We start from the raw sequence: 23,228 nt of genomic DNA, 5'->3' as shown, positions 1-23,228 counted from the left end.
AAATCTCCAACAATGGAGATTCCACAACCTCCCTGGGCAATTTATTCCACTGCTTAACCACCCTGACAGCTAGGCAGCTTTTCCTAATATCCAACCTAAATAATGAGAGACTCAGGGAGCTCAAAGAAAAGGAGTACTTGTGGCACCTTAGAGACTAACCAATTTATTTGAGCATGAGCTTTCGTGAGCTACAGCTCACTTGCATCCGCTGAAGTGAGCTGTAGCTCACGAAAGCTCATGCTCAAATAAATTGGTTAGTCTCTAAGGTGCCACAAGTACTCCTTTTCTTTTATTAAACAGACTGGTCAAACTTTTCATATGCAAACACTATTGCAAGACATTCCTTTTCAATTTGGACATGTCTTCGGTGATATGACCTTGACATGAAAGCTACCACCTCTCCCTTTTGTAGGAGAGATGCCTCAGCCCCCACCTCATGGTCAACACAGCATCTGGTTCCCTTGTCATTCATAAGGTAGCATTTCAGATGGGATAGTTGGTCATCAACTCTTCAGTAGATGTGGTGGTTGCTGGTGGCATTGTGCTGAGATAACCATGTCCAGACTGCATATTTATCCAGTAGTTACCACAGGGGTTCACAGACATCTGAGATGTTTGAAAGAAGAATTTTGTCAGTTTACAAATCCTAATTGTCTGAACTGATCTAATATCACGAGGAATGTGGACCTATTGAATGGCTTTTACCTTTTTGTGGTCAGATCATAGCCCCTGGGAGGTCACCAGATGTTCCATGTATGGTCCTGCAGTCAATCACAATTTCATCCCGTTTTCATTCAGTAGTAGATTTACTCCTTATCTCTTACTAGCAGACAGACGAGGTTGTGGCTGTGATTTCCTACAGCTTCCACCATGCTGTCTTCTTGTCCATACACCAGAACATCCTTAGCTATGATCCTGAGCCCTGTGAATCTTGTTTGTACGTCTTGTTGGCAGCATTGACAGTCTTCTGCTACAGGTTTGATCCCAATGGCATTCTCAACCATCTATATCTTGCTGCTGGCGTCCAAAATATGGTGAGATTGCTGCTTTCATTACCCAGTAGCACTTGCCAATATGCATCTTTGACATAAAGTACTGATAATATTTTTGTTTTTGCCAAGTCAGGTAATATTTCTTCAGTTGTAGGCGTTTGGGATTGAGTTCTTTTTGATGCTTTGTTTAAGCAGCTGGCCTGGCTTCTCAGTGGCTGTTTATCCCACTTACGGGCTCTGTGACTTGAGCAACGTTGTCTTCTTTTTTCATTTGCTTTGTTGCTTCCATTCTTTTTTTTTCTTTCTTTCTTTTTTTCTTCTTCTTAATGCAATGGGTACTCTGCAATGCTTGTGCCATCCTGGCTGAATCATGTAATCTGTTGCTAGGTGTAGTGAGCCTGGAAGACATCCCAGTCTTCAAATACATCTTGGTAACCTTTTAGTAGCTTTACTGCAGGGATACTGTGTTCTATTGTCTACTTTTGCTATGTATTCTGTTTTGCTTGTGTCTGTTGTATTAATTACTAGGCTTAGGTTTAATGTCACTAGTAGGGTTGCCAGGCATCTAGTTTTCAGCTGGAACACCTGGTAGAAAAGGTACCGTGGCGGCTCCGGTCGGCACTGCCGACTGGGCTGTTAAAAGTCCAGCTGGCAGCGCAGTGGAGGCATGGGCTAAGGCAGGCTCCCTGCCTGCCCTAGCTCCTCATGGATCCCAGAAGTGGCCGCCAGGTCCTTGTAGCCCCTAGGCACATGGGTGGCCAGGGAGGCTCCACATACTGTCCCCACCCCAAGTGCCAGCTCTGCAGCTCCCATTGGCTGGGAGCTGCAGGAGTGGTGCCTGCGGGTGGGAGGATGGCACAAGGAGCCTCCCTGGCCACCCATGTGCCTAGGGGCTGCAGGGACCTGGCAGCCGTGGTAAGTGCCACCGGGACCCCGCACCCCAAGCCCCCTCCCACACTCCAACACCCTGCCCCAGTCCTGAGCCCCCTCCTGCATCCCAAACCTCTCATCCCCAGCCCCACCCCAGAGCCTGCACCCCCAGCCAGAGTCCTCACACCCCCCCGCCCACACCCCAACCACCTGCCCCAGCCCTGTGAAAGTGAGCCAGGGTTGGGGAGAGTGAGCAATGGAGGGAGAGGGGATGGAGCAAGCGGAGGTGGGGCCTCAGAAGAGGGATGGGGCAGGGGTAGGTCCTCTGGGAAGGGGCAGGGCGTTTGGTTTTGTGCCATTGGAAAGTTGGCAACCCTAGTCACTAGGTTCGTGAATTCGCTGGTTTTAGCTGAAAGAAGTGGCTTTTGTGTTGTCTGTATTTCCTGAAACATCAGCCTGTATATGTTGCCTTGGTATTCGGCTTGAAATTTACATCGTCCTCAGAATGATGGTTTGCTTTGCTTGGTTACAGTTTTTGGCTTTGCTTGGTTACAATTTTTGTTTCTTCCCTCGCATAATGCTGAGGAATTCTTTGTAGCCTTGCACATTGGCTGATGCCCCACTACTTGACATGCGTTTTCCTGTTGGTTTGTGTGCTTCCGCCTTGCCATTGCGTCGAGTGCTACTCTGAGTTTTGAAAACCATTTATTTTCCCCTTCGTCTGAAGCATCAGAGATTGGCCACAGCTGGTGACAGCAAATCACTTGTGTCCCCAGCCTGCAGTGCAGGAAGTGCCTCTATCACTCAGAGGTGAGAGTGGCAACTGTACGTCTCACATGTTGTCTAAGCTGGAGGAGGAAAAGGACTTGCTAGGCTATTTGTGCTTTGCCTTTTCACCGCTGGCAGACAGCAATGGGTGGTGAAGACGGGGCATTCACAGCATACCTGGCCACATACTGGAGGGAACTCACAGGATCCTTGTTACAAGGGGTGTTGGGGGTGAGATCCTATGCTTGTGATGGCATCAGCCCCCTCCTTAGTAAATTTCCTGGGCCAGACAACTTAACCCTGAGCCTTTGAAGAACCCATTTTTGCCCTTGAAATGCTCATACCTGATAGTTTTTGTTTTGTTTTGTTTTTTTAAGGGCAGGAGGGGTCAGTTTGATCATAGAATATCAGGGTTGGAAGGGACCTCAGGAGGTCATCTAGTTCAACCCCCTGTTCAAAGCAGGACCAATCCCCAACTAAATCAGCCCAGCCAGGGCTTTGTCAAACCTGACCTTAAAAACTTCTAGGGAAGGAGATTCCACCACCTCCCTAGGTAATGCATTCCAGTGTTTCACCACCCTCCTAGTGAAAAAATTTTTCCTAATATCCAACCTAAACCTCCCCCACTGCAACTTGAGACCATTACTCCTTGTTCTGTCATCAGCTACCACTGAGAACAGTCTAGAGCCATCCTCTTTGGAACCCCCTCTCAGGTAGTTGAAAGCAGCTATCAAATCCCCCCTCATCCTTCTCTTCCGCAGACTAAACAATCCCAGTTCCCTCAGCCTCTCCTCATAAATCATGTGTTCCAGTCCCCTCATCATTTTTGTTGCCTTCCGCTGGACTCTTTCCAATTTTTCCACATCCTTCTTGTAGTGTGGGGCCCAAAACTGGACACAGTACTCCAGACGAGGCCTCACCAATGTTGAATAGAGGGGAACGATCACATCCCTCGACCTGTGGAACACTGGCCAGAGACCCTGCCCCAGGGATTCCTGCAGCCAGTCCAGAATGTCTGGTTGAGCCAGAGCAGAGCTTGTAGCAAGAGCCCACTGATTTGGATTTACCGTGATGGAGAATTTACCCCGTCCCAGATTACCCCGGCAATCTGATCCAATGGCTGATTATCCTCCCTGCACAAGCAGCACCATATTTCCAGTTTCAATTTTGCTGACTTCAACTTCCAGCTGATGGATCTCATTATGCCTTTGTCTCCTAGATGGAAGAAACTTCAAGTATCGGAGAGCGTCTCCCTCCGCTAGGCAGTGGGTATAGCACCACCTCCCCTTCTCCTCCATATCAGAACAAGTGCCTGGACTCCTTTAGGCCTTGTCTTCAGTAGGAAAATGGAATGTTGTTAACCCACCTTAGCACACAGAGTCACTCACACAGGCCATGTCTACACCACAATATTAAGTCGACCTAAGTTATGTTGACATACAGTCCCCACAGTAATTAATTGCTTTTGCATGTCCACACTACGCTCCTTGTATCAGCGTTGTGTGTCCTCACTAGCAGTGTTACCACTGATGTAGAGTGCAGTGCATTATGGGTAGCTACCCCACTGTGCAACTCATCACCTAGTGCAAGGTGTTTTGGGCGGGGTTTGCAATGCCTCCCGGGGGCAAACTAGTCCCATAGGGTGAGTGGGAACATGGTTTAAGTATCCCATGAGGCAATTTTCTCCATCCCATCATTCCATGGGCATCCTATTACATTTCACGCCTCTTTTCAAAAGCCCCTCAAGCCTGGGCACGGCTCTGTTGTACTGTGACGAGCGTTACGAACACAACACACCTGAACCTGCAGTGTTTCCAGAGCCGCAAGACAGAATATGATGATGCCTTGCTGTGCGCCATGGAAAGAAACAACTCAAGGGTGTTGTTGGCATTCACACAGCAGCTGCATACAGTGGATCGCTGTTTCTGGGCCCAAGAAACAAGCAGACTAGTGGGATCGCATCGTTATGCAGGTGTGGGATGCCAGAAGTGGTGGCAGACCTTTCGGACGCACAAAGCCACATTCATGGAACCGTGTGTGAAACTCGCGCCAGCCCTCCAGCGCAGCAACACCAAATGAGAGCTGCACTCATGGTGGAGAAGTGAATGGCGATCGCTGTGCGGAAGTTGGCAACATCGACTGGTATCGATCAGTCAGGAATCGGTTTGGAGTTGGGAAATCCACTGTGCGGGTTGCTGTGATGCAAGTGTGCAGGGCCATTAATAGCCTCCTGCTAGGACGGACTGTGACTCTGGGCAACGTGCAGGAAATAGAACTATAAAAGGGACTGCAAGGGTCATCTAGTCATAGAATCATAGAAGATTAGGGTTGGAAGAGACCACAGGAGGTCATCTAGTCCAACCCCCTGCTCAAAGCAGGACCAACACCAACTAAATCATCCCAGCCAGGGCTTTGTCAAGCTGGACCTTAAAAACCTCTAAGGATGAAGATTCCACCATCTCCCTAGGTAACGTATTCCAGTGCTTCACCCCTCTCCTAGTGAAATAGTTTTTCCTAATATCCAACCTAGACCTCCCCCACTGCAACTTGAGACCATTGCTCCTTGTTCTGTCATCTGCCATCACTGAGAACAGCCTAGCTCCATCCTCTTTGAAACCCCCCTTCAGGTAGTTGAAGGCTGCTATCAAATCCCCCCACACACAAACACACACTCTTCTCTTCTGCAGACTAAATAAGCCCAGTTCCCTCAGCCTCTCCTCATAAGTCATGTGCCCCAGCCCCCTAATCATTTTCGTTGCCCTCCGCTGGACTCTCTCCAATTTGTCCACATCCCTTCTGTAGTGGGGGTCCCAAACCTGGATGCAATACTCCAGATGTGGCCTCACCAGTGCCGAATAGAAGGGAATAATCACTTCTCTTGATCTGCTGACAATGCTCCTACTAATGCAGCCCAATATGCCGTTGGCCTTCTTGGTAACAAGGGCACACTGCTGACTCACATCCAGCTTCTCGTCCACTGTCATCCCCAGGTCCTTTTCCGCAGAACTGCCACATAGCCAGCCAGGCCCCAGCTTGTAGCAGTGCCTGGGATTCTTCCGTCCTAAGTGCAGGACTCTGCATTGTCCTTGTTGAACTTCATCAGATTTCTTTTGGCCCAATCCTCTAATTTGTCTAGGTCACTCTGGACCCTATCCCTACCCTCCAGCATATCTACCTCTCCCCCTAACTTAGTCTAACCCCCCTGCCAAGATGCAGGATTTGTTGTGTCTAACCCATCCAAGACAGATGCTCTCCAGCCTCCTTTTGAAAACCTCCAATGAAGGAGCTTCCATGACCTCCTGAGGCTTCTGTGCCATTGTCCTACTGTTCTTACAGATACGAAGTTTTTCCTGAGATTTTTTCCTAAATCTGCTCTGCTGTAGTTTGAGCCTATTGCCTCTTGTTCTGTCCTTTGTAGCAAAAGAGAACAACTTTTCTCTATCTTTTTTTATGGCAGCCTTTCAAGTATTTGAAGACCGCTATCGTAGCCCCCCCTTAATCTCCTCTTTTCCAAACTAAACATGCCCAGTTCCTTCAGCCTTTACTCATACGGCTGCTGTAATAGAGCCGGACTCACCCGGCGGCGCCTCCTGCTGGTTGTCTTTGGGAATTAGCTCGTCAGCCTCTGGAGCGCCCTCTGCCGTCTGGTGATCCGCCTTACCGCCAGCCCCTGTCCCTCCCAGGACCCAGTGCCTCTTTGTCTGGGGCGCTGCCCATCTGGCAGCAACCCCTCAGTGTCAGGGTCTCCCCACCCAGGGGAACCCCCCCACCCACTATCCCCACTTCATCTCAGTCTTGGCTACTGCCAGTCCCCACTTAGCCCCGCTCCCTGGGCAGACTGCAGTGTATCAGCCACCCATCACAGGCGAAGGGGTTTGGACCTGCTACCTCTGTCTACCCGTGGGCTGCCCCCTTGCAACCCCAGTACCTAATAGGCCCTAATCTAGGCCTCGCAGCCTGGGGGTTTCCAGGCCGGAGCTCCCCTGCTTCCCTAGCCTTTCCCCCTCAGCACTACTCCAATCTAGGTATCCCCTCAGGTCCCTGCAGCCAAGTCCTTCCCTCTCTGAATGCAGAGAGAGACTCTTGCTAAGCTTCAGCCAAGCAGCCCCTTTATAGGCCCAGCTGCGGCCTGATTGGGGCTTGGGCCAGCTGCGGCCATTTCCCCAATCAGCCTAGCTTCTCTTGCCCTCAGCCCTAGCTCTCTCCCAGGGCTGTCTTTTAAGCCCCACAGGGCAGGAGCGGGTAACCACCCCGCTACAGTTGCATTTCATCCTTTTGATCATCTTTGTCACTTGCCTCTGGATCCTTTCCAGGTTCTCTCCATCCTTTCTATATAGTGGTGACCAAAACTGGACACAGTGCTCCAGCTGAGGCCTAACCAGCGCTGAGTAGAGCAGTACTCTCACCTCCTCTGACTTGCATCCCAAAATTGCATTGGCTTTTTTTGCAACAGCATCGCAGTGTAACCCTTCTGCCTGTCAGAGCTGGCAGCAACAAGGGCCAGGTTCACTATCTAGGGGTTCCATTCCAATAACACAATGTAAAACCGGCTCGAGCCCCCACCCAGTGACAAATATATACCACCCCCGCTGGGCGCCTCCAAGAGGCAATATTTCCCCTCTGCAAGCACATAGTCTGAGTGTAGCAAAAAGCCTTTTAATAACAGAGAGAAACAATGTGGCATTATGTTGGGGAAACACCACCAACAGGATTCATAACACAACCCATGAGCAAAAACCCACCCCAAGCAAATTGGGGCGTGTCCTTTCCCTTTGGTTCTTGAGTCCAGCAACCCAAAATCACGCAAAGTCCCAAAAGTCCAACGACCCAAAAGTCTCTGCCCTTGGTCAGGGCAGCCCCAGAGTTCAAAAGTTTATCTGCAGAGTTTTTACCTCCCAACCTGGGTGGAGATTGGGGGCGGGGGTGTTAAGGGGCACCTTACATGGTCCAACACTGATGGCCCCACCTCTCCATGGGGCTCCGCTCCGCCAGCCGCTCCACTCACCATGCTGCAAACGGCTCTACCATATAGCTTCAGGCTCCCCCACTACTTAACACAACACTCAGTGATTTCAGCTCTTTTGTGATTTCAGCTTATAATAGGGGAGACACAGTGCTGGTGCACCATTAGCCCAAAGTGAATTCAGCTCAGCAGCCTGTAACTAGACTCCTAATAGAATCAAAATTAGCTCTGATATTCCACAGTAGAGAAAGGAAGAAGTGAAATTGGCATGTAAGGCCCTCCCCAGGAGGCCCATGCCACCAGGTATTTCTACCTGTTCCCAGCCTCTCTCCATTCACAGAGTTTTGGAACCCATGTCCCTTGCCTAGCGAGTGCTACTTAGTTGACGGCGAGTCCCTCCATCATAACAAAAGGCCAAGTACTGTTCCACTGTCCTTGATTCCCATAATTAGGGTAATAACAATTTATTCTTCCTGCCCCAATAACAAAGACACTGGGGATCCCACAGCAGCCAAAGTGACCATTTGGGCAGCTATGGCCTCATTCTAGGCAGGGTGGGTGTGCCTATGCAAATGAGATCGGCCCCTGAAGTTCTTTTCCACAACTTGCCACACCTCACCACCAGATGTCAGGGTGGAGCTCATTCTGACTCTGCTTACAGCATTGTTGAGGTTGTGATCCACTAGAACTCCTAGATCCCTCTCAGCAGTGCTGCTGCCAAGCCAGTTATCTCCCATTCTCATGGGTGGCACGTATAAGAGGCTAGGCCTCCCCAAAAGAGGCTGGCCATGCAGGGGACAAGAAATGCCAAACGTGGCCCGGCCCTGACCCGCTGCCTTTGGAGCGCCACCACCAGAAGGTCCCCAGAAGTGGGGGGCCACTGGTGCCTGGACAGTGGCCTCGCCCACATCTGCCCTAAGGCCCTGCTCCCACTTGGCCTCCTCCCTAAGGCCCCGCCCCCATTCTGCCTCTTCCACCAACCCTCCCCTGCCCGCCACTCCCTCCTCTCCACTCCCTCCCCATGCACAACAGGAAGAGGAGTCCCACAACTGGGCCAGCCACTGGGAGGCTGTGTGTACTGATGCCAGAGCAACTCAGTTAAGGGGTGCTGGAACAGGGGGAGCCAAGGGGCCATGGCCCCATCACTTTATTTTCCAACTTAAGGCATGCAACGGGGGGGAGGGGGCAGAGAGGAGCGAGCAGCAATCAGGCAGGACCTCAGGGGAAGCGGCAGAGTGGGGGCAGAGCCTCACAGGGAAGAGCCTCGGCGCAGAGCAGAGGATGAGGCCATGGTCTGGGCACTGGTGCCCCCACACTGCTAGCGAGCTTCTGGTGCTCCCGTAAGCCTCCCTAAATGAGAGAGTTACATGCCGCCTATGCCCATTCTGTATTTGTGCATTCGGTTATTCCTCCCTAAGTGTATCACCTTAACATTTGTCTTTGCTGAATTTAATTTTGTTGTCAATAGCCCAGTGCTCCAATTTATCAAGATCCCTCTGAATTTTATTTCTATCCTCCAATGTGTTGGCAACCCCCCGAGCTTTTTGTTATCTGCAAATTTGGTCAGTATGCTCCCTATTCCTACATCCAGGTCATTTATAGAGGTGTTAAACAAGACCAGACCCAGAACAGATCCTTATGGAACCCCACTTGAGACCTCCCACCCATCTGACATCATCCCATTAATAGTGACTCCTTGTTGTTCAACCAATTATGTATCAGCTTAACAGTAGTTCTGCCGAGCTCACATTTCTCCAGCTGACTTATCAGAATGTCATGTGGGACTGTGTCAGAAGACTTGCTGAAGTCCAGGTAAATGATGTCAACTGCATTCCCCCATCCACCAAATCAGTTGCCCTGTCAAAGAAGGAAATCAAGCTGATTTGGTATGGTTTGTTCTTGGTAAATCCTGCTTCTGCTAGCGAGCAGCCCTTCATCCTCCCAGTATTCGCAAATTGAATGTTTTATACATTGCTCTAGTAGCTTTCCAGGTATCAAAGTCAGGCAGACTGGTCTACAGTTCCCCAGCTCCTCCTTTCCCCCGCTTTTAAAGTTGGGCCACTACTTTAGCCCTTCTCCAGCCTTCTGGGACCTCTCCTGTCATCCATGAGTTTGTAAGTATTATTGCTACTGGGTCAGAGATTTCTTCAGTACCCTGAGGTGAATAGCCTCAGGCCCTGCTGACTTGAATTCATTCAGATTGGTCAGAAGATCTCTGACATGTTCTTTACGTATCCCGATCTGCATCCCTGCCCCTTTATTGTCTATGTTAACTTCGTTAGTTGTCCAGTCACGTTATTTTTTTGTGAGAAGACTGAAGTAAAGTAGGCACTGAGCAGCTCTGTCTTCCTAGCATCTTCTGTTACCAGCTCACCTTCTGTGGATGGTTTTGCAGCAATGATGTTCCCAAGCTGTGGTGGGATGATAGATGGCATGCATAGCCCGATTTTGGCACCAGTCCACCTTGCCATGGAATACATCAACAGAAAGGCTACTTTTCTATGGTATTGGAAGCTCTGGTGGATCACCAGGGTCGTTTCACCGACATCAACGCGGGCTGTTCAGGGAAGGTGCACAACACATGCATCTTTAGGAACACAGGCCTGTACAGAAAGCTGCAAGCAGGGATTCTTTCCAGACCAGAGGATTATCATTGGGGATGTTGAAATCCCAGTAGTGGTCTTGGGAGACCCAGCCTACCTCTTACTCCCATGGCTCATGAAGCCATACACCGGCCACCTTGACAGCAGCAAGCAGCGCTTCAACAACAGGTTCAGCAGATGCTGAATGACAGCTCAATGTGCCTTTGGCAGTTTGAAAGGCTGCTGGTGATGTCTACTCACGAGATTAGACCTCAGTGAAGAAAATATCCCCATGGTCATAGCTACCTGCTGTGTGCTTCATAATATCTTGAGGCAAAGGGGGAGAAGTTTCCGCAGGGGTGGAGGTGAAAAGGCTCTCTGCTGATTTAGAGCAGCCAGATACTAGGGCTATAAAAAGAGCTCAATGGGGAACTATATGGCTCAGTGGGGCTTCAAGGGCGTTTTAACAATGAGCCACAGTGATGTGTGTTGCTGTGGTGTGCTGTGCCTGGCATTGCTTTTTGCCCCTGATATGAACCTTGTAATGAATGCTCTGGGTGTGGTAACACAACAGAAATGCACCTATCGCTATTATCTGTGAACATCAGCCCCAGCCCCCATATGCTGTGGACTAAAAAAGATTAATTAAATTTCCATAAACAGACTTTTATTCCAAACCCAGGCAAACAGACACAACTGAACAAAACTTATAAATACATGGGAAAGTACCTTTGCAAGGGAAAGAATAGTCATTTCCATTTCACAAACACATACACCACCTGTGTCTCTCACAGGTCGGTATGTGTGGCTGTGATTGCGTGTACTCTCCTGCCGGTTGGAGTGGTAGGGGAGTGCTGCTGCCCCGAAAGATATGTGGAATGTGGGAGGGCTGGGGGGAGGGTGGGGGGCGGAATTTAGGGAGGTCCCAGAATGCAGTTCTCTATAGGCTGCAGGAGGAGGCAAACATAGATCTGTTCAGCTTGAGGTTCAATCAGAGACTGCAGCATGTCTGTTTGCTCCCTAAGCAGCGCTTGTCATCTCATACTGCCTGTTTCTCCTGTCCTTGCTATCCCTCTGCACTCTGTCCTTGAGTGTGAGCCTTCAAGCCCTGTGCTCAGAATCTGAAGCACCAGAGGCTTGCAGGACCTTCTGGTACATTTCTTTCTGTACTCAGTGATTTTAGATTGTTGTGTGGTTATGATTAACGAATATGTTACGTCATATATCATCATTGTATGTTATATAGGGTTAAACTGTAGGATTTGCTGCTGCTGGGGAGGGCGGCTGGCGGGGCTGGCAGACTCCCTACCCGGCCCCGCGCAGCTCCCAGGAAACGACATGTCCCTCAGCTCCTAAGTGGAGGCACGGCCAGGGGGGCTCCATGCACTGCCCCTGCCCCGAGCACCCGCTCCACAGCTCCCATTGGCTGGGAACTGTTAACAATGGGAGCTGTGGGGGTGGTGCCTGTGAGCAGAGGCAGTGCGCAGAGCTGCCAGGCCAGCTTAGCCATACTAGGCCTTGGAGCTAAGAAATGCTGACATAAGTAAGTGATTGAAGACTAATCCGATGCCTTAAGATTACAGGAAAAGATGTACCAATGGGTGATATTGTGAAAACTTAACAGTAAAAGTAATTTTTTGCTTACATTGCCTTGTGCTTTTCTTTCTCCTCTGTATCTGGTCAAGCCGCTCTACCAGTGTGGCGAGAGAGACCCTCAAGGCCACATTTGCAGCGGCTAAAGAAACAATGGACAGAGATACTATTGTGAGTGCATTCACTCCCCTTGATCCACACTTGTTACAAGCACAACATTCTCACTTCTCCTTGGCATTCACAGAGCACGGCGGCAGTCCCCGCCATGGTGAGCACGGCCCAGGGGAGAGGGGGACATTCTGCTGCAGACTGTGTCTATATGCTGCTAGTCTGTGTGCTGCAATGGTGCCTGCTGACTGGCATGGGAAAGGGTCCTACTGCAGTGGAAGAAATAAGGCAGCCCTCCGCAGAGATCTTTGGCAGAGGATTGCAGACTGCTTCCAGCAAAGTTTCCTTGAGATCTCTATGGAGGATTCACGGGACGTCCTGGTGCACATAAACAAACTGTTCCACAGGGCCCCCTATGCCTAGCTGTACAGGGGAATGAGAAGCAGATAGCAACTCTACCTCCACTGTTTATTTCACCACCTCTTCTAGCCTGATTTAAATAAATAGTACCTGAACAGATGTGTCCCTGCAATACTGAAGCAAACTGCATACTTACCAGAGGTCCCTTCCCCTGCATCAGGCTCGCCAGTGCTGGACCGCTGGGAGTGGTTTGACTGCTCAGGAGTCAAAAAGAGGTCCTGGCTTGCTGGACACCCCCGCCCAGTCGTCTGTCTGCCATACTCCTCCTCCTCAGGGTTCGCTTCTGTGGCCTGTGACTCCAGCTCCCCTGAAGTATCCACAAGGACCTTGGGGATGGCGGTGGGTCACTGCTGAGAATGGCATGCAGCTCCTCGTAGAAGTGGCACATCAGAGGCTCTGCACCAGAGTGACTGTTTGGCTCCCTTGCCTTCAGGTACGCCTGTCGCACCTCCTTGATTTCCACACGGCACTGCTACATGTCCCCGTTGTAGCCCTTCTCCCCCATGCCCTGAGCGATCTGGCCATAGGTATCCAAGTTCCGACACAGACTCCTCTCCACACAGACCCAGGAGATCTACCACCTCCTGCGCACTCCAGGCAGGAGCACGTTTACTGCATGGAGCCGGCGTGGTCAGCTGGACAGTTGCTACGTGAGCTCTCCATGCCGACCAAGCAGGAAATGGAATTTCAGTAGTTCATGGGGCTTTAAAAGGGGGGGGGGGAAGATATATGTTCTTGTGTACCTGCTCGCCGAGCAGCAGAGTTCAAAACGATGACCAGTGGGGTCACAGTGAGGCATTGTGGGATACCTCCTGGAAGCCACTAAAGTTGACGTCAGTAACACAGTGTCTACACTGCTACTGTGTCAACCTAACTACATTGAACTAAGCGCTATGCCTCTTGCTGAGGTGGAGTATCAGGTGGGTGTAGTGGACGACTTGCATCAGTGGGAGGAACATTGTAGTGCAGACACTTACAGTTAGGTCACCCTAACTCTGTCGTGTGGCCCAGGCCTGAGGCTTAGAGACCTTGCTGCACAGTAGCCAAGAGGCACCAGGGTGGGAAGAGTGCGGCTGCATCGCTTTGCTGAGCAGGAGCATTCAGGTGCCCCCACTGGCCACAGCTTTGCAGGGGTTTCGAACGTGGGGCTCCCGGCTGACGGGACCGGAGAGCAGCAGGTGCTTTCTGAGGCAGAGGCTCAGCTCAGTCTCACTGCAGGCTAGAAACATGCCGTGTGGCTGCATTCCAGCCACTCCCAGGGTCAGCCGCGGGGCAGACAAGAGGGGTCAAAGGCATCATCTCCTCCGAACAAGAGTTCCTAGCACAACTGGCTGCGTTTTAGCTACGTCCTGAGTCAAAGAACGTGAGGCCAGTGTCACAGGGCAGGACTCTCCGGGGAGCAGAATTAATCCTGAAATGAGAGACACTAGAACATGCTGTGAAAGGCCCGGCTGGCAAGAGCAGATAAGCCAGCTTGCCTGAAAACCCTGTCCTGGCTCACACTAACGCCGTCTTGTCCTTTAGGGTGACCAGATGCCCCCTTTTTAACAGGACAGTCCCATGTTTAAGCCTTCTTCCAGGTGTCCCGACTTTCTGTTAAATACGGGCAAATGGTCCCGTATTTTCTGGGATCGCGGCACAGAGCCAGCAGCGGGGGCAGCAAGCGGCCATGCCCCTTCTCTCTCCCCAGAGCCTGCCCCCGCCGGAATCTCCCTCGCTGCCTCCTCCAGCAGAAGCAGCATCGCCAGGGATGGGCAGCGAGACTGTGCCTAGGAGCAGCTCAGGCTCCACCGCCCCTCCTGCCCCGCCATCCCGCGTCTCCTGGGCAGCACTCTCGCCTTGCATGGGTGAGAAGCCAGGGCAGGGTGTGCCCCACCTCCTCCATGCACTTGCTGTGCCCCCTGCCTGGCACCGGGGGCAGCCCCCAGAGAAGGGGGTCCCTGCTCACCCCCTCGTTTCACCTCACTGCCGACACAAACTCCCCCCTGCATGTGGGACCCCTAGCGGGGCGCGGAGTAACATGGGGGGCGGGGGGAGAGTGGCAACGTCAGCCCTGCGCTGGAGGGAGGGCTAGGGAGAGCAGACAAGGGGGCATGCAGCTGTGGGGGCTCAGACCACCAGCTGCGCAGGCAGGCATGCAGCAGGGCTTGGAGGACCAGCCCTGCGCACAGGGGTGAAGTGGGGGCTTGGACCAGCTCCATGCCTGGGGGAAGAGGACCGGGGGGGGGTTGTGGGCAAGTGGCAGGGGGCTCTGACTGGGGAGGGGGGTCACAGGGAGGCGGCAGGGTGGCTCAGGCCAGCCCCAGGCACCAGTGGGGAAGGGGACCTCAGGCTGGCCCTGCAAGGGCAGGAGGCAGGGAGGGCTTAGGTCAGCCACATGTCTGTGTGTGCGGGGAGGGCAGCCTAGGGGTGTCCCATTTTCCTTTTGGGAAAATATGGTCTTACCCTACATGCTGTCCCTTGGGAGTCTGGCTTCAGGGAAAGGCAGCTATCCACACTCAGTCACCTTTCCCCTCACTCACTTGTGTTTGCAGCTTTCACGCTTTGCTCCCCAGCTGGACAAGTAGATTCTCCTCTGGATTCCTTCTCATCTCCCTTCCACAACGTCTGGCATGTCTGGGCCTGTCTCCCTTCCAGAGCAGGGAAGCCTGCTCCAACTATTAAATAGTTACAGCAGTAGTTTAGCTATCAGCGAGAGATGTAGATAGACAACACAACCTTTAGGTCTTAATTCAGTGAAAGGGAGGGAGGGAGTGTGTGTGTCTGTGTTTTGCACTCCCAGGCAGGAGACCCTTTCCATGTATAATTGCCAAGTTATTTAACCAGAGTAGAATACTCCACCTTGGAACTCCCACACATTCTTTGCTAGAGCTTTGAGATCCATATAATTAATTACCTAAACATTCTAAAGCTCATTGGGATCCTCAATCACTGTCCAAGTCCATATCAAAGTGCAAAATAGTACTGCAATATTGCATTCCTTCCTTTGGTTCCTTTGCCAGTAGAAAGCATTATAATTAACCATTTCCTTGCGTAGCTTCCCTAGCCCCTCATGTTCAGGCACTCAAAACTTTCCAAACATTCACCTTTTGGAGTGAAACGTTCTGTGGCTGATCTCTGCCCAAAGATTAATTATTGTGGGGAAGTCTCAAGGAGAAAGAAGGGATCCATCCGCCCTCCTGAGTTATGGGAAAGAGGGCACATTCATCCAACTGTAAAAGCATTCTAACTCCTTTAACCTGTTTACAGCAAAAGTGGCTGAACTTTGCAAGCTGGCATGTAGCCAGCCCTCAGCAAGGAATGTGCGCTTTCTTAAGCTTGAATAAACTACTTTTCATTTAGCTGCTGAGAACATTTTAAAGTGACCAATTGAGGACGCGCAGTAAATTGCTTTGGGAGTTACGCCCTACACATATGCCCATCTGTTTAAGCTGGGTGTGTCACAGGTGTGTTCAGAGAACCCATGGGCTCATGCCTGCTTTCTGAATAGCCTGTTTTAATCAGAAATTAAATGCAAATAGAAGTAACAGGATGAAGGTTTTACACTAAAAGCTGAAACATTTGCATGTCCCAACTTATTGCAATTTTGGCAATAGTATTTGTAGCATTTTCTAGTCCTATTTTCCTTGTTCAGTGTGTAGCTCAACTTATTAAAGACTACACTGTAAACCATGCAGGATGTGTACTGTGGCCAGTTAGCACTGTGCAGCCTTACTGCTGTATCCAGGCAGCCTTGTGTTTAACATAGATAGTGTTTTTTACACACAGCTCTTGGAGAGTTAATTCAGTAAAGTTTCTCTGGAGTCACACACGCTTCCTCAAGGTCCTGAAGTTCTCAGCTCAAGCAAACAATATGTTGAGTCTTGGCATGACTGCATTCTGTAAACTGTTGCCTGGACTTCCTGATTTGGGGGCACCACAGTCCATCCCTGGCTTGTAAGTGTTAGCTCATCTCACTTGTTCTTCAGACTGCAGGTAGGAGCATGAGATGAAGTTTGGCAAAAAATTCCATGTAACTCTGTGTTCCAACCAGTGCTCTTACTAGCCCTTTTGTTTGGGGTGGGCAAGGTGTGCCAAAGTTTTCTAGCTGCCAGTTGCTGTTAAAGTCAATAGCCAAAAGCAGCACTCATGGAGCCCTCATGATATTTATGCACTAAGGAGAAGATTGCCCAGCACATTCGGCAGAGTGAAGGCACCAGGCAATTTAAATTATTTTGTTCATTTAGATCCCAGCTGGCTGTGTAAAGCCCTCTGGGAACATGAGACTTTTTAAATTGCAAAATCCTTTTGGCTGTGTGAGATTCTTGGTATTTGCCTTAAGTACCACGAACCAGAAAATTCTTTCTACTGCTGCTGAGATAAGCGTGTGGAAGTTACATTGAGCAAATTGAGGTTATCAACTTCCAGTGTGATCAACCAACTGATTATTGAGCAGGGTTTGCCAGTTTCCTTCCACGAACTCCTACAGTGCAGGAAAGTTGGGCTGTATAGATAGCTGGTGAAACAAGAACATTCCAAAAAGCTCGTCTGGTTTGCTCCCATGGGAGCAAACTACCCTCTGCTCATGAAACCTGAGCAGATTAACAGGCCCTTTAGAGCAGAGGCTGCCAGGCTTTCCAGTCATGACTAATGCGCTTGCCTGAATCGGCGAAGGCCATTGAGAGAGATTAACTAAGGGTTTGTCTTCACTGCAAAGCGGTAACTTGGTTTCTTATCCAGGTGTTACTCCTACACCTCCTCCATTCACACACACAACCCTCACACCCAAGTTTGGTGGTGCTTTCAACCTGGGCTAGCTGGTGGTATGGGTAAGAGCCTGGGTTCCACTTTCACTTAGGCTAGTAACCCACCCGCTTTTGCAGTGAGGACACAGGCTAACTCACTCCAGTGCTGTAGTCCTCCAATGCCTTCCCACAATTCTCCTTGTGTGCAGAGGACAGACGAGTTCTCCCACAGTTTGCTGGGGAGAAATCAGAGCCCCTCATCCTACTACAGAGCAAAGAACCATGGGATATCCCCCTGAAGTCCTAGTCATGCAAAGCACCAGTGAAGACACAGTACCTCTGAGTTCTGTAGTGTAGCTGCTCATGCCCTGATTCTCATGGGTGACTTTAATTTTCCTGATATCTGCTGGGAGAGCAATACAGCGGTGCATAGACAATCCAGGAAGTTTTTGGAAAGCGTAGGGGACAATTTCCTGGCGCAAGTGCTAGAGGAGCCAACTAGGGGGGGTGCTTTTCTTGACCTGCTGCTCACAAACCGGGTAGAATTAGTGGGGGAAGCAAAAGTGGATGGGAATCTGGGAGGCAGTGACCATGAGTTGGTTGAGTTCAGGATCCTGACGCAGGGAACAAAGGTAAGCAGCAGGATACGGACCCTGGACTTCAGGAAAGCAGACTTCGACTCCCTCAGGGAACGGATGGCCAGGATCCCCTGGGGGACTAACTTGAAGGGGAAAGGAGTCCAGGAGAGCTGGCTGTATTTCAAGGAATCCCTGTTGAGGTTACAGGGACAAACCATCCCGATGAGTCGAAAGAATAGTAAATATGGCAGGCGACCAACTTGGCTTAATGGTGAAATCCTAGCGGATCTTAAACATAAAAAAGAAGCTTACAAGAAGTGGAAGGTTGGACATATGACCAGGGAAGAGTATAAAAATATTGCTCGGGCATGTAGGAATGTTATCAGGAGGGCCAAATCGCACCTGGAGCTGCAGCTAGCCAGAGATGTCAAGAGTAACAAGAAGGGTTTCTTCAGGTATGTTGGCAACAAGAAGAAAGCCAAGGAATGTGTGGGCCCCTTACTGAATGAGGGAGGCAACCTAGTGACAGAGGATGTGGAAAAAGCTAATGTACTCAATGCTTTTTTTGCCTCTGTTTTCACTAACAAGGTCAGCTCCCAGACTGCTGCGCTGGGCATCACAAAATGCGGAAGAGATGGCCAGCCCTCTGTGGAGATAGAGGCGGTTAGGGACTATTTAGAAAAGCTGGACGTGCACAAGTCCATGGGGCCGGACGAGTTGCATCCAAGAGTGCTGAAGGAATTGGCGGCTGTGATTGCAGAGCCACTGGCCATTATCTTTGAAAACTCGTGGCGAACCGGGGAAGTCCCGGATGACTGGAAAAAGGCTAATGTAGTGCCAATCTTTAAAAAAGGGAAGAAGGAAGATCCTGGGAACTACAGGCCAGTCAGCCTCACCTCAGTCCCTGGAAAAATCATGGAGCAGGTCCTCAAAGAATCAATCCTGAAGCACTTGCATGAGAGGAAAGTGATCAGGAACAGCCAGCATGGATTCACCAAGGGAAGGTCATGCCTGACTAATCTAATCGCCTTTTATGATGAGATTACTGGTTCTGTGGATGAAGGGAAAGCAGTGGATGTATTGTTTCTTGACTTTAGCAAAGCTTTTGACACAGTCTCCCATAGTATTCTTGTCAGCAAGTTAAGGAAGTATGGGCTGGATGAATGCACTATAAGGTGGGTAGAAAGCTGGCTAAATTGTCGGGCTCAATGGGTAGTGATCAATGGCTCCATGTCTAGTTGGCAGCCAGTATCAAGTGGAGTGCCCCAAGGGTCGGTCCTGGGGCCGGTTTTATTCAATATCTTCATAAATGATCTGGAGGATGGTGTGGATTGCACTCTCAGCAAATTTGCAGATGATACTAAACTGGGAGGAGTGGTAGATACGCTGGAGGGGAGGGATAGGATACAGAAGGACCTAGACCAATTGGAAGATTGGGCCAAAAGGAATCTGATGAGGTTCAATAAGGATAAGGGCAGGGTCCTGCACTTAGGACGGAAGAACCCAATGCACAGCTACAGACTAGGGACCGAATGGCTAGGCAGCAGTTCTGCAGAAAAGGACCTAGGGGTGACAGTGGACGAGAAGCTGGATATGAGTCAGCAGTGTGCCCTTGTTGCCAAGAAGGCCAATGGCATTTTGGGATGTATAAGTAGGGGCATAGCGAGCAGATCGAGGGACGTGATCGTTCCCCTCTATTCGACATTGGTGAGGCCTCATCTGGAGTACTGTGTCCAGTTTTGGGCCCCACACTTCAAGAAGGATGTGGATAAATTGGAGAGAGTCCAGCGAAGGGCAACAAAAATGATTAGGGGACTGGAACACATGAGTTATGAGGAGAGGCTGAGGGAGCTGGGCTTGTTTAGCCTGCAGAAGAGAAGAATGAGGGGGGATTTGATAGCTGCTTTCAACTACCTGAAAGGGGGTTCCAAAGAGGATGGCTCTAGACTGTTCTCAATGGTAGCAGATGACAGAACGAGGAGTAATGGTCTCAAGTTGCAGTGGGGGAGGTTTAGATTGGATATTAGGAAAAACTTTTTCACTAAGAGGGTGGTGAAACACTGGAATGCGTTACCTAGGGAGGTGGTAGAATCTCCTTCCTTAGAGGTTTTTAAGGTCAGGCTTGACAAAGCCCTGGCTGGGATGATTTAACTGGGAATTGGTCCTGCTTTGAGCAGGGGGTTGGACTAGATGACCTTCTGGGGTCCCTTCCAACCCTGATATTCTATGATTCTATGATTCTATGCCCAGGTAGGCTTACTTGGGTGTAGACCACATGAGCTAACTCTGCAGTGAAGGCCTAACACTTTCCCACTAAAGGTAATAACTGAAAAGGCACTGGCAGGAGAAACAGCATAGAAAGGAACAGGAAATAAGAACCCACACACAGTTATAAACAAAAGCAGATTCTTTATTTGGAAAACTGGAAGTGGTGAGCATTTGCGGAGCACCAACAAGGCAAAGATATTTTATTGCCTTTTTGAAATAAACTCTCATCTCTGTTATCTCCAAACATACCTATGGGATTATCCCCATCTTGTAACGGCAGAGAAAGCAGAAACATTACTCCCTGGAAATTCAGCCTCCTTCCCTTCTGTGACAGGCACACAGGACTGTCAGAGTTACAGTGCCATCTACTAGGAGACAAGTGAACTGGGAAATCCCACCCTCTTGGGCACAACTGTTCTCTACACTCACCTGCTCTCTCTGCTTGTAGTTGTGGAAGCTCTCACTGGAGGGAAAGAGGGACTGACTGAGGCCTATATATAGAATCAAAGAACTGGAAGGGACCTCGAGAGGTCACCTAGTCCAGTCCCCACAACACAAGCTTTGAGTGAAGGCACCATAGAAGCAATTGTTGTAAATAGATAACCTTATAAAATTACTTTTGCAAAATCTGGTAACTTAAGTTTAAAAAATATATTTGCTTTATGAAGAAAATGTAATAGAAAATCGCATGGCACTCTACAAAGGCACAACAAAAATTACCTGGGCCATCTAGGCAGCTGGGGGACTTTGATGCAAATCAATATACAAGGGTTTCTATCAAGTTGATAGAAGAGAAGAGAAACCCTCTGTCCAGCAATACATGATCAAAGACATACATTGGCAAACATGACAGCAATTAACTCATTCCAATAAACTCAGCGTGGAAAAAATGTTACTTGGTTGTCAGTTTTCTGCAGTTTCATGCACCATGTGGGCTTTGAAATCTAGTGATAAATCATGATTGTAGTAAGCTCTGAAGTAACTGATTCATACATATAAATTTTCAGAATTTGGGAGGCCAGGTTTGCTACTGAAAATTACATTATTAACTCCAATTCTTCCACATAAGAACTGCCAGTAGCTACATTTTTTCTGTGTAGCATCTCTGTAAAGAGTGTTTCATTTCTAACATTCAGCAGAAACTAAAGATACATAGTGTGTAAATTAGGGAACCAAGAGTGATACATTTCAGAGGTGCTGCATAGTACATGATGTGTCACAGAATTTGTATACAAAACTGATACATAAGCAGAGATGCTCTTCCTGTTTCTTTGGAGACATGCACAGCAGGTACCCTCTCCTCTACTCTTGCTTTGCTCCAGGTAGCTTCACAGGAGCCCAGCCCTGCATCTTGTAATAGGACACCAGCTGCTTAGGAACTTCAGCCAGGACTGTCTGGGAAAGAGCCTCTCGAGGAGCCTGCAGGAGACACCAGTGTGAGCAAACCAATGCTACCGCACATAATAGAGGGCCAAGTTATCCATCAATTCCCCTCAGACAAGGAAAGACCCAAAACAATGTCTCTACCGCTTCAGCTTGCTACTAATCAACAGAAAAGAAACCATGAAACCTGAAGCAACATCAGGAAGGGCTTCCCTGTGTTCTGATTGGAAGAACACCAGGAACTCTGATTGGTCAGGGCAGGGCATCCTATTTAAATCTAAAGGGAGGTACAGGAAATTGTCCGCACAACTGGGCTTTACCTGGCTGCTACACTGGACGCTGCAGACTTATCTGACTCCTGACCCCTGCTTCCTTGCTGTGTTCCTGATCCTTGCCCCCTGGTCTCCCACTCCAGCTCCAACCCTTGGCTTGACTCCAAACTCCAACTCCTGCTCCAACCATTAGACCCAGCCTCCCACATCCCACCCCTGACATTAAGGCCTCTTCTATACAAGGAAGTTTTTCAGTATAACCCAAGTTGTAAATTAACTGAATACCATTGTACCAGTAGAGTCCCCCCGACCCCAGTGTGGCCACTCTTATTCTGTAGAAGAGTGCCCTTTTCAGTTTAGCATAAACCTTTTCCCAGGCAACGGACGCTAACGTGAAAAGAGCCAGTCTAGGTTTTAAAACTAAATTATATGGAGAACCTCATATTCCCCACTGTGCAGCCAAAGAAAGAATAGCTTATTGCAGTCAACAGCAATTCTATGAATCTGACAAAATTTGGACCCCATTTCTAGATAATTTTAGACAAAAAATATTGAGATGCTATAAGAATGCCAGACCTCCATTCCACCTAACCCCTCCACTTCCTCCCCCTGGTGCCTCCTTCCCTCCTTTGCAATATTCATGTATGTTTATTTTTATTACTGTCAACCCTCACCCCAACGTGTTATGCCTACGTGGTATTGTCTGGTTTTGCACCTTTGACAAGTTGTAAAGCTGCAAAATTCTATTGCAGATCCTATAAAACAGGAGGTATTTGGACCCACACAAGCTGTAAGTTGCTTACCTTTTTGTACTTTTAATTGCCTGTTTCTTTTTGAAAATCAATGAGAAATCAATCACAAAAAGCAGCAACCACTCTTATACCACAACAGGAGAGTCCAAACAGGGTGTCACACCAATAGAACTAAATGGATACAACTGGTAAAATCCCTGTGGGGCAAGGCCCAAGAGAAGCCAGCCTTCCCAGTACCTGACGTGCTAATCCAGAGGTGGAGGGTGCTCAAAGAACAACGGGCCAAGCTACATCAAACGGGGTTCTTCCCAAGAGCGGCTCTGGTTTATTATTATTTGTATTCTCGTAGTGCCAAGGAGCTCCAGTCATGGACCAGGCCCTGCTGTGCTAGACTTGGAACTACTCCTTGGAGGTGGCCATCAGCCCCAGCCCCAGGAGATCTTCACACAGTGCTTTGGGATAGCTCAGCTTGTCATTGTTTCTATGCCGTTTGAAAAACACTTTGCTATCCATGTTAAAATTAAAACGCCATTTAGAATTCCATTCTGGGCCAACTCCATGTAGTACAAGTTTAATTTCAACTCAAAAATTGGGGAAAAGGTGAGGCTGGACGACAGCCTACAGGCAAAGCAATGTGCTCCCATGAAGAGTTCAGAGTGCAATCCACTGGGAAGCAGGCAGGCAGGGATGAGGTGGTAGCATGCTCTGCCCTGCTGGATGCCTCACTCCTGTGCCATCGAAGTTATGGAGGCAAAGAGGTCAGGCCTAGTGAGGTGACAGCAACTTAACTCTCATTCCAGGGGAGATATTGAGCTCAGTCTTCTGATCTCCTGGAGGCTGAGAACACAGCAGAGGCAACATGCTACGCCCCTGGTTGATCGGAAGTACCTCCATTTACTCTTGCTCCTCAACCCAACAAGCTGGGATTGCTCAACTTCTGACGGGCAGGAAACAT

General features: G+C 49.5%; 2 protein-coding genes across 10 annotated transcripts in view; both read right to left on the bottom strand.

Moving 5' to 3' along the window:
• The window catches only part of LOC140897398 (fer-1-like protein 4), a 160,462-nt gene extending 145,134 nt beyond the window's left edge, over positions 1-15,328 (bottom strand). Inside the window, exons 1-3 of one of the 4 annotated variants that reach the window (XM_073310004.1) lie at positions 14,742-15,328; positions 12,433-13,707; positions 11,821-11,910 (exon numbers count right to left, since the gene is read on the bottom strand). The gene's annotated coding sequence lies outside the window, so the exon portion shown is untranslated. Of the gene's footprint in view, positions 1-11,820; positions 11,937-12,432; positions 13,708-14,741 lie in introns of those variants that run through there. The other 3 variants (XM_073310005.1, XM_073310003.1, XM_073310006.1) reach the window with 3 other exon arrangements.
• A 4,659-nt stretch (positions 15,329-19,987) lies between these two features.
• The window catches only part of CPNE1 (copine 1), an 80,329-nt gene continuing 77,088 nt past the window's right edge, over positions 19,988-23,228 (bottom strand). For all 6 annotated transcript variants that reach the window (XM_073310028.1, XM_073310030.1, XM_073310027.1 and 3 more), the window contains one exon: positions 19,988-21,285. In XM_073310028.1, coding sequence (XP_073166129.1) covers positions 21,169-21,285 — 117 coding nt within the window. In that variant the 3' untranslated portion in view covers positions 19,988-21,168. The remainder of the gene's footprint in view (positions 21,286-23,228) is intronic.

This window comes from Lepidochelys kempii, chromosome 13 (assembly GCF_965140265.1).
Source record: "Lepidochelys kempii isolate rLepKem1 chromosome 13, rLepKem1.hap2, whole genome shotgun sequence".
Taxonomy (NCBI): domain Eukaryota; kingdom Metazoa; phylum Chordata; order Testudines; family Cheloniidae; genus Lepidochelys; species Lepidochelys kempii.
The sequence above is the reverse complement of the archived record's forward strand: the minus strand, read 5'-3'. Positions and strand labels throughout refer to the sequence as shown.